The 10,961-nt window shown below is 43.3% G+C and overlaps 1 protein-coding gene across 1 annotated transcript in view; it reads left to right on the forward strand.

The window, feature by feature from the left end:
• CACUL1 (CDK2 associated cullin domain 1) overlaps positions 1–10,588 on the forward strand; it is a 51,571-nt gene extending 40,983 nt beyond the window's left edge. The window contains exons 7-9 of the mRNA XM_066355500.1: positions 116–254; positions 6,775–6,818; positions 7,235–10,588. Coding sequence (XP_066211597.1) covers positions 116–254; positions 6,775–6,818; positions 7,235–7,275 — 224 coding nt within the window. The 3' untranslated portion in view covers positions 7,276–10,588. The remainder of the gene's footprint in view (positions 1–115; positions 255–6,774; positions 6,819–7,234) is intronic.
• Positions 10,589–10,961: the final 373 nt, after the last annotated feature.

A 10,961-nucleotide genomic window follows, 5' to 3' on the forward strand; every position in this document is an offset into this window, starting at 1 on the left:
ACAATGGGAAAGCACTTAAGTTTGGTTTAATACATATTGAACAAACTAAAACTTTCTCTGTTTCATTTAACGTGTCTATGTGACTTTCTTAATGAACCTTTTTCTTCCCTCACAGAGTGGGTTCAGATGGCTCCAGCTCTCTTTTCTAAATTTATTCCTAACATTCTCCCTCCGGCTGTGGAATCTGAACTCTCTGAGTATGCTGCTCAAGATCAGAAACTTCAGAGAGAACTTATACAGAATGGTTTTATGAGGCAAGTTTTTTTCCTTTCCTGACAAAATATGTTCATTTTCTTAGGCCAGTTGGCAGGGCAGGGATGCCCAGGTTCTTGGAGGGGAAATCACCACGAGAGTGGGGGCGCCGCTCCCGGCGTGGCGGGGGCTCGCTGTCCAGGATGCGGAGGCCTGGGTGCTGGCTTCACGGCCGCTGTTCCTCCCTGGAGGGGCTCTGTGGAGGGGCTTCTCGCCAGGCTGCACTTGGGCTGGACGCCTCCAAGAGCTCGTCTGGTTTTGATCCTGTTAGTTCTGAACATTTGGAAATGTGTTGTAGAAATTTTATGATCAGTTATAAGGTATTGTTCTAAGTTAATATGAAGAGGCTTTATAAACAAACATTCTGTTTTTCATATTTTCACTTTTGCCCTAAATTCTAGTTGTTTCTTCATAAAAAAAGTAGGGTATTTCTTTAATGTGGCCAGAAAGTTTCCCTCCCTTGGTTTTGATGTGTACACTTTGCTAATTTCCCTACAATTTACAGTTCGATATTGTGGTTGGCTGTAACCCAGAAAATCTGCAGAGTGCGTCTTTTCAACTAAAATAAACTGTGTAAAACCTTTGTGACTTCCTGTGGGAAAAGGCTGTTCAGTCATTACATCGTTGAAGGGTACCTAGCACCTTACAGTTTCACACCCCTTCCTCTTCACTTCCGTTCTTACATATCTACTCTTACTTGGACCCGCGGCATTAAAGGAAGAGAGTTTGGAAGGGAAGAGACGTGGCCTCCTCACTTAGGCACAGTGTGACAACAAATAGTAGGTTGACCATTGACTCACCAATCTCAGGAGGACTGGGGACGGACATTCGCTCTCATAGCTTCTGAGGCCACATTAAATCTCAGAACGTTGGTCTTGGCCAGGATCCCTGTTACCAAGTCTCTGGTTTCAGCACAGGTTAGGAAATAAAGCAGATCATTTGTTGACCCATGGATTGACATTTTTCCCCAGTTTGTCCTGGTGGCATCTGTATTCACGTGGTGGTGGGGACACTTGAGTAATCCACTGGTATTACCCCACACACGGGCAGCTTACCCGGGAAAGGCTCAGTGGTCAGGGAAGGAAGGGCCAGTGGGGAATGGTGGCGTGTAGACAACTAGTTTTTCTCTCCGATGTCCATTGGTCACGTGTTTCCTGACATAAACTGTAATATTTATAACAGCAGTATTATTTTTATACACAGAATAAGGCCACTTAATGCTACAGTAGTTTTACTTATTCATTTTTGAAAAGCTTATATATTTGTGTGGTTCAAAATTCAAATGATACACTTCGAGCATCAAAAGTAAACACTGAGAAGTGTTGTTCCCGCCTGTCTCCCCATCCCCTCCCCACCCAATTAGGTAATCATTGTTTGTTTGTAGTTTCTTGTGATTCCTTCCAGTGTTTTTCTTGATACACAGATACAGGCAAATAAAATATATGTTCTAATTTTTACCCATTTCTTACACATTGTGTTGTGTAGATAGACTACAACTAGCCAGTCCCCAGTAGATGGCAACCAGATTAATTCCAGTTGTTTGCTCTTACAGAGAATGCTGCAGTCACTAGCCTTGGCCGTGCTTAATTCTGTACTTGTTCCAGGTGTATCTGGAGGGTAAATTCCCATAAGTGGGGTGGCTGGGTCAGAAGTAACTGCAGTTGTGATTTTGATTAATATTGCCAAATTGCCCTCCATAGGGGATTGTGCCATTTTGCATATATATACACCAGCAGAGTTGGGAAGTGCCTGTTCTTCATGGCCTTGCATATAGAGTATGGTGTTAAACTTTTGGATTTTTGCCAGTCTAGCAGGTGAAGAAAAATAATTACTCAGAGTTGGTTTAATTTGCATTTCTCGTTATGGGTGAGGTTGAGCATATTTTCATGTTTGTATTTCCTTTTCTGGAAACTGTCCTTGACTCATTTTTCTTTTTGTTAGTTTGATTTTTTTAGTTTCTAGGTGCTCTTTCTATAGTGAAGAGATTGATTTTTTGCCTGAGATAAATAAGACATTTATTTATTTTTTCTAAAGTTTGTCTTTTGACTTCACTTTTATGGTGTTGGTTTTTCTTTTTAATTTTAAGTCACGTAGAAGTTCTTTTTTAATTTTTGTGTAATTTTACAAGTTTTTGTTTTTCTGGCTTATGTGTTTTGAATTGTAGTTAGAAGTTTTATCTTACGTATTTTAAAATAAATGCAGAATAAACTGAGTATACCTTTTATGCTTTTTCCCCTATAATCATAGGCATAAAATTACCATAATTTTGAAGTCCTTTATGCTTTTATTCATGCTTTGTTTGAATATTTCTTTTAATTCTAGAGATGAACTTAGCGGTATTTTTAAAAACCAAATAACCTGAAAACCTCACTGTGAAGCAGTTTAGGGAGTTAGTAGCTCCTGGGACTTCTCCTTTGGGAGCACTGTGGGTAACTATTTAAACACGAGACATTTCCTAGCCCTGGTTTCGGAGCTGGAACAAGACAGCAGAATGCAGGACTGCTTGCTGTGTGGCTCTTACCTAAATTTGCTGCGGGCGAGTAACCAACTCCACGAATAGCTTCATGTGACATTGCCCTCAGACATGAATGACTAACATGGCACGTCTCTGCCGAGGCCAAGATAGCTGTGTTCAGGTGGAAGTGCCTTGGCGTTTTGGTGGAAGTTGGATCCTTTGTATCCTAAGACCTGAGAAAATTAAACTGTTTTATTTTACCAAGTGAATTGGGCCATTTCTAGTTAGTATTTTGCTACCTGTTTACTGTGAGTATGAAGGTGTACCTCACAGATTGTTCTGAAGGGAGTTTAGCACAGAGTGGGCCCTGCCTGGGCTGACTGACACTCCGGCTCAGGATGGCCCACTGCGGAGCCGGCCCAGCCCGGGCAGAAGGATGTGCAGGGCCACACGTGTGGCCGCCGGGAGAGCGTCTGCCGTGTGCGTGTCCTGCTCTCGGTCCGCGTTTGCCCTGCCACCTGCAATGCCTCCCGTGACCAGTGTTTGGCCAGACTTGTTTTAGAACAAGTGGTATCCACTGGTACAAAAAAAGCTTTTTAAAATTTTTTTAAAGAATATTGTACAGGCTATTTAACAAGAATTATGTTACTGGGTATTCCGATATGCATGGTCATTTTATGGTTTATTTCTTACCGATCGCATGATTCCTGTTCTACTGTGTAAACTATGATATTTTTTCATTTAAGATTATGTTCTACTTACATGATGTATGGAGTCCTCAATAGGCAGTACACAGCTTTAATGTGAATGGCACAGACTATCTTTGAAATAATTTAAAATAACGTGTGAATATTGTCAAATATTATAGATTTTCTTTTGCATTTAGTGGACAGATCCTCATTTGAGCTGGAGTTTGTGTGGAAGCTCTTCAGGTGCATAAAAATACCACGTGGACTTATTTCAAAGCTAGAGTTAACATATAAGCTAAGAACAGTGTTTTTTATCTGTTTACCTACATAATCGAATTGATTATTGTCATGGAAGACAGGTTGGTGTCTGTTGTTGTCACACTGCATGATGAAAAACAAGCTCATTTGGGAACTTGGAACGGACCTGCTCTGAGATAGCCTGGCTTGTTTACAACCAGCCTGTGGTTCCCTTCAAAGCGGGGACCAGATAGCTTTAAAAGGAAAATAAAATGCTCTCTGAGTAGTTGGTACCTGGATTTCTGAAGGCAGATAGAACTTTGTAGGGTAGGGGTGGTGTTGCTCTGTAGCTGAGAGGGTTGCTGTAGATTGGCGCTTTTCCTTGTAGCAGCAGGGGAAGGTGGAGCGCAGCCCACAGCGTCCCCTGCCTGCTGCGCTAGGTAATGTCTTCGGCTGCCTATTGCGTGTGTCACGTTCACACTCTGCTTTCTTTCTCCTTGAGGTCTCACATCTGTGTTTCAATCTGATTTTTTTTTTTTTTTTGCATGTTCAGTTTTTATTTAGCTTTTGGGCGTTGGGAGTGAAGATTGTCTGTAGCAGTTGAGGTTCCCTATATAAAACCCTACATTTTCTTTTTCATCAGCAGTACCTCGTTTGTGCAGAATATGTGGCGAGCGCTCTGTGATGACGTGAGTGTGAGTAGTAGTGACGAAGACTCTCGGCTGGCCGGTGGGTGGAGTGCTCACAATAGATGGAGGTGTTAAAAAGTAGCGTAGGCACCTGTTCAGGGTCTTCAGGCCGCCAGAGGCTCGTCCGTGCAGAACATTGTGCTGTTTTTCTCTAACTGCCCAGCCGAGAGGACCCCTCAGAGGTCACACGGTGCTCTTCCTGCTGGCCACGAGGACCCTCGCCCAGCCCAGCGAGAGCTTTCTCTCCTAGTCTTCAGCAAAACCAGAGAAAGGGGACAGTTTTGGTAATCTGGTAGAGTATTCAGAAGCAGAAAATAATTTCTTGAGCTAGCATTTTAATCCTCTGTGGAGACCATTTATGAATTATTCTCTATTTGTTAATTCAGCAAATAACTTACTGTCTTCGATGTATTAGACACTGTTCTAGGTACAGGGTGAACAGGCAAAGTTGCTGGTTTTAGTGGAGCTTGTGCTTGAATTTAGGGAGATAAATAATAAACATGTGAACAAACTATTTCAAATAATAGTAAATGTTATGAAGAGAATGAAACAGTATGGGGTGGAGAGGGTGTGACCAGAGCACGTGTGAGGGGCTGTTCCCGCTAACTTGGTAGTGTTGTGCCTTCTGAGGAGGGGCCATCGCAGCTAGGGAACAGCTGACAGGGAGAGAGACACTGGTGAACCGGGGAGGGGATTGCAGGCAGGAAAGTGGTAAGTACAGAAGTGCTGACATGTCCAAGGGACAGAAAGACAGCCAGAGAGGCCGAAGTGGAGGGAACAGAGGTAGATAAGGAGGGTGGAGGGGTAGACAGGAGCCAGATCTCACAGGGCTGAGAAAATGAATTGATTCTTAACTGTAATGGAAACTCACTGAGGGCTGTAATCAGAGGCATGAAATAACCTCATTTGTGCTTTTATGAGAGACCATTCTGGCTCTCGTTTGGACTAATAGTAAGACTCCCGCAGTTATGGAGGGGAGAGACGGTAGTGTCTTGGGTTGGGATTGTCGCTGTGGAGTGGATGAGGGGTGGTTCATTTTGGATTCTGTTTGGAGATACAATGCTCCCAAGTGAGGGAAAGAGAGGAGTCAAGGAAGAGCTAGGACTCGGGCCTGAGGAATTGGGTGGGCAGCGGTGCCCTTGACTGAGGAAGACTGCGGAAGGAGCAGGGATGGCGTGCAGCCAGCGTTCGTCCTGGCCGTGGTGAACTGGCAGCGTGTATGAGTCATCCAGGCGGCAGTGGTGAGGAGGCCATGGCTCTGTCTGCAGAGCAGGGGGACATGTCAGAGCTGGAGTCCAAGCTGGGACCCACTGGCAGTGGGTAGTGTTTCCAGTCCCCGGACCAGTATGATTATTGTTCTAGACCAGGGGTAGTCAACCTTTTATACCTACCACTTTTGTATCTCTGTGAGTAGTAAAATTTTCTAACAGCCCACCGGTTCTACAGTAATGGTGATTTATAAAGTAGGGACATAACTTGACTTTATAAAATTTATAAAGCAGAGTTACAGCAAGTTAAAGCATATAACAATAATTACTTACTAAGTACTTTATGTCAGATTTTCGCTAAGTTTGGCAGAATAAATCTTTATAAAACAACTTACTATAGGTAAATCTATCTTTTATACTTTGGTTGCTCCGCTACGGCCCACCATGAAAGCTGGAACACCCACTAGTGGGCAGTGGGGACCAGGTTGACTACCACTGCTCTAGACTAAGGAGAACATACAAGGAAAAGAAAAGTGGCCAAGGACAGGGTGTTGGGTAGCATCAAAAAATAGTGAATTGGTTGTTATTACTTTGACATTTTAGTCATTTGTCTGAGAAACTAGAGAGACAAAAATAGGATTTATGGGTAGCCTAGGACCTAGTCAGAACCTCTGTTTTGTAGTCTACAGTGGAACTAGAACTTCGTTGGTATTTGAAGATAAACTGGTAAACATGTAAAGGTTCATGGTCTCCTACCTGCAAGAAGGGTATTCATATTCATCTTGAGATTCTGAGGTTTTTGAGAAGTTCGAAACAGTTTTCAGTTTTATCGTAGGGCTTTTTGGAGTAAGATTTTGAATTGTCTTTTCTGTTTCATATTAGAAATTTGCCCTACTATGAGGTCACTAGAGATGTTAATAACAGAACCCAGGTTAGTCTTCAAAAGGCATTTTAGTCTGAACCTATTTCTAGAAAACATCTTTGTAGATAATCCCTTCTTCATTTAATAGCTTTCTATATTTAAAAAAGACGGCGCTCGTTAGCTCAGAATATTCAGGTTATAAATGACTCAGCTACTGTTTAATGTCTATTTTATTCAGTGTCTATTTTAAAATAGGTTGTTGGGTTAGAATTGAAATAGCTGGTGCGTTTCCAGTTATCAGGGGTGTCAGTTCATTTCTCCTGTTTGGTATGTGAAGACGCCAGGCTGATCTGCTGACTCACTCTTCTTGTTTCAATCCCAGAGGCGACCAGTCCCGGAAGAGAGCTGGGGATGAGTTGACTTATAGTAAGTACAGTAATGATGTTCCTTACCGTCTTTGATGGTCTTATGATGTGAAATAGCCCTGGAAGTGACCAGACAGTGAATATAATGCCACCCAGTGTTCTTGGTCTCATTGGTGTGACCAGGGGCAGATTATCCGGCAAGCTGTGGCTGCTCTGAAGTCCCGTTGGTGGTGGTGGTTCTCAGGCAGGTTGCCAAGAGGCCATAGATCCTCTAGTCAGCTAGAATGGGACCGTGCCCCATCTCAGTAGCTGATGATCTAGCTGCCCTTTCGCTCCACTCAAAACCACAGTAAAAAAAAAATCTCCTTTTGGGGGATAGGGACAGGGGTGAGGAATGCGTGTTCAATAGGCAGATTCCTACCATTGTCACATACTGCCTGCTATTCATGCTTTGTCCTGTTCCCTTGTTTCTTTCAGACAACTCATCAGCATGTGCGAGTTCCAGAGGGTACAGATAGTGAATGTGTTGAATGTGCTTTCCTTTCTGAATAAAGGACACCCTGGAGCCACAGAGACTGGACTGTTTTCAGAGCACAGTGGGGCCCTGCATTCGGGAGCTCTGTCACAAAGCTGTTCTTGGAAGGTGTTGGACTTCTTACTTTGATTTGTAATTTTAAAAAACAAAAAACTAACAAAAAGAAACTGTCAGTTGCTGCTAGACTTGGGGATGATTTTGAAATGGGACAATCTTTTAATGAAATCTATCTCCAGATTCTGTGAGGAACAGGCATCTTGGAAATGACCATTGCTATGTGAAATCCCGCAGCCCAAATCAGCAGCTTCCTCCAAAAATGTAAGAGCAGAAGAATTTTTTCTAAGCACTATTTTATTCATTTGTGGACTTGGCACTTGGCAGATTGGTTTCACACATCAAGATACCTTTTGCTTTAAAATCAAGCAGATCATTACAATACAGTATTTTTCACCCATAACTAAAACAAATCCCTTGAAAAGAGTTGGTCTTTGTTTAGCATTAGAAAGTTTTGGGAAAGGACAATGCTTTCGCTCTACCTTTTCCCTATTAGGTCACAACTTTTTTTCTACTCTGTGCCTTGAGCTTTGTGCACTTTGCAACTCTCTGACCACGTTGTCAAACTCACAAATGCTTCCTGAGAAGGTGGATGGTATCATGGACTAACCCACCAAGCTGTCAGGTGGGACTTCAGAGCAGGATGCTGAAAGAGTGGGAAAACCGACCCTTGTTGCACATTGGTCACGTTCCCGCCTCCATGGCATACTCATGATAATGTTGGGGACCAACTCGTGTAGAGCATTTCCGTACCCTCTCTCACGTAACACGACTTCACCAGCGGCTGCGGTTCTGCACCGCGCTGGGTCAGGGGTGGCCAGTGCTTCAGCCCGAAGCAGCCCGTTCAGTGCTGAGCAGCACCCGGCAGGAAAAGCCAGCTCCTGTGGTGTCTCGGGAAGCAGAGGTGGCTCTTAGCTCCAGATATAATCAATGGTGTGGAATTCCTGATCCATTTCATTGTAAATGGGTATAAGTACTTTAGAACAACAAAAACAGAAACTGGTCTGCAGTCTGCATCTTTACACATTGTATGAGTCCGCTAGGGGGTGTGGCCCGGGCCTGTTCCTCTGCACCCACAGTGCTGTTTCATCCCGTTCAGACGCCGAAGCCGATTCTGGTTCTTGAAAGGCAGAGAAAAAGATGTGGCAAACGAAAGACTTTTCCTTTCTCTTCTGCTTGAATTTAAATTGAGCATTATCCTGCAGTCTGCTAGGCGATGTCAGGCTACTCTCTTCCTCAGAGGACTTGGAGCAGATAAAGGAGACAGGCTGCCCCCTTCTGGTGTGCCGGCCTTTCGGGAGGGTTGCCGCTGCCCGTTCAGTCTGTCCTTTTTCGGGGAGCTGGGGGAGTGCGAGAGTTAGAAGTGTGATCTTGGGAGCAGATACGTCATCTAATAGAAGTCCTCTGAGGAGTTCAGGCAGAGAGGTGAAAGTAAAGGATGTCAGATTTATTTTTTTAAGTGTGTATCAACCAGAGTTGGGAACTCTGTGGAGGACTTGAGTTAGGCTCGTTAACTCTGTGGGTATCATGAATTGTTTTGATAAACACCGAATGGCTGTAAGGACATGTACGGACTCTCTGTCTGCCCTGGAAGGTTTGATTTGCTGCACCAGTAACATTCTAGTATCAAGGAGAAATCCCATTTTACCACGATGGCCAAAGTTGACTTTCCTCAGTGGAAGGCTTACTGTGGGCTTATAGAGAACACCTGCGAGTCAAGTCTCCTGGGTGGTTTTAATAATATTTCTGCAAGGAATAAAATTGGATTTTTTATGTGGATGAATTCTTCAGTAATTTAATAATACACCCAAATGCTTTTTTGAGACTATTCTTTGGCCAACAACAGAACTTTCCCTATAAAATCATTGTATTTATTAATCATGTGAATTGGCATTAAAATCTTTGGATGTTTTTGCATTATTAAGTTAATAGAGAAATATTTTATATTCTTTTTATTATAACGTGTGAACAAAAGGTGGGCTGAGTAAAGTCTGCAAAATTCAGTTTCTCTGAATTTGTTGTGCAGAGATTGCAGCCAGCCTGGAGTTGTGGGGAGGCCCAGGGGAGGCATCTCCACGTTCTAGGACAGCCGCCCTGTTGTTCCTCACTCTTCCCCCAGGGTACGCTGCAGTATGAAGAACTACTGGTTTTAAGCCAAAGTGGACCTTGCTTATTTAATTGAGGTTCTTAACAAAATTATTAGTTTGCAACATGAGAAGAAATAAGATTTGTCCTCAATTTTGATGAAGCACTGTCAGCCAGAAAGTCTTTTCTGATGTTTACTTACAGCCCTGCCGGCGCAGCGTAAAGTTCCTCCACCCCAGTTAAACATTGGCTTTTGTGGGGCCCAAGTCAGAAGATTGTACATGTGGTCGATTGGCTCGTTAGTCAGCCCATGAGTTGATTTGGCGAAACTGACTAGTGCATTTGTGCAGCCTGAATCATGACCCTCCAAGAGAAAGCTAGTTCAAGCATGTTGCAATAACATCACGTAAAAGTATAAGTAGATGACAGTGGTTTTGAGAGATGGTACTTATTTTAAAATTTGGCCTGAATCTTCAGAACTCATCTTATGCCCTCCGGTGCCACCACTGTACCCTAGCCCAACAACTGCTGTGCTTTGTTTTCTGTGGGGCAGAAAGCAAACCCTGAGATGGTTCTTAGGTAGAGGGAGAAGAAGCACACACCTGGGTGCAGGAGTTGTGCATTGTTACAGTTTGTGGAACAGTTATATTTTTCCCTGCCCCTTTAAAGTTTGAGGTAGCTCCCCTCCATTTCTTTGGGGTATAGGATGAGGACTGCAGAAGAATGGATGCCCAAGGTCATTAACACTGCACGTGCGTCCCCAGCGCGGCTGCCCCCTGAAACTGCAGGCCTCCTGGCTACATGTAGATGCTTTCTGTCGGGTTGCAGATTTGCACACGAAAATAATTCCTCAGGAAGAGTTTGCACATGCATCACCTCGCAATATGCTGTCTGACTGCACAGGGATCTGGATGGCCTGCACAGAGAAGCACGCGCGGTCTGCGCATAGCAGCGGGCGTGGCGATCTAGCAGATGCCATTGATCTGCAGGTGTGAAGTGAGCAGGAGCACGTGGACCACAGTCTGTAGTAAGCCCGTTTACTCCCCCAGAGTAATCTTGCAGATGTGTCGTCGTGTTGTTAGCTGGCTGTATTTTCTTTCATGTTCTTTTTCTATTTTATTACAATTATTTCCATGATTATTGTGCAAGAGGTATAGCCCTTAAGCCAAAAGCCAATTGTTTAATAAGCAACTGTTATTAAAATAATTCAACCTTGTTTTAGGAATACACTAATCTGAGATATAAGAAACTTGACCATTAAAAAGCAACACAAAATAACCTACATTAGCTGTGAAGCCATTGTTTGGATGTTTTCAGTTCAGTTCTTTATGGTGTCTTACTGAACTTCAGAGTATTATGTTTACTCCAGGTCGAGGCCTCTTAGGGGGGCCTTAAAATTGAAGATCAGAATGTGAATTCCTTGGCTAACACCTTTAAGAGGGTCATAGGACCTTTTGGTTGTGATTATTGTTTTCATATGATTGCATAAGACAAAATTCATGTTTATCAGAAGTTAAAATAGAGGTCATA

Source organism: Saccopteryx leptura, chromosome 13 (genome assembly GCF_036850995.1).
Source record: "Saccopteryx leptura isolate mSacLep1 chromosome 13, mSacLep1_pri_phased_curated, whole genome shotgun sequence".
NCBI lineage: Eukaryota > Metazoa > Chordata > Mammalia > Chiroptera > Emballonuridae > Saccopteryx > Saccopteryx leptura.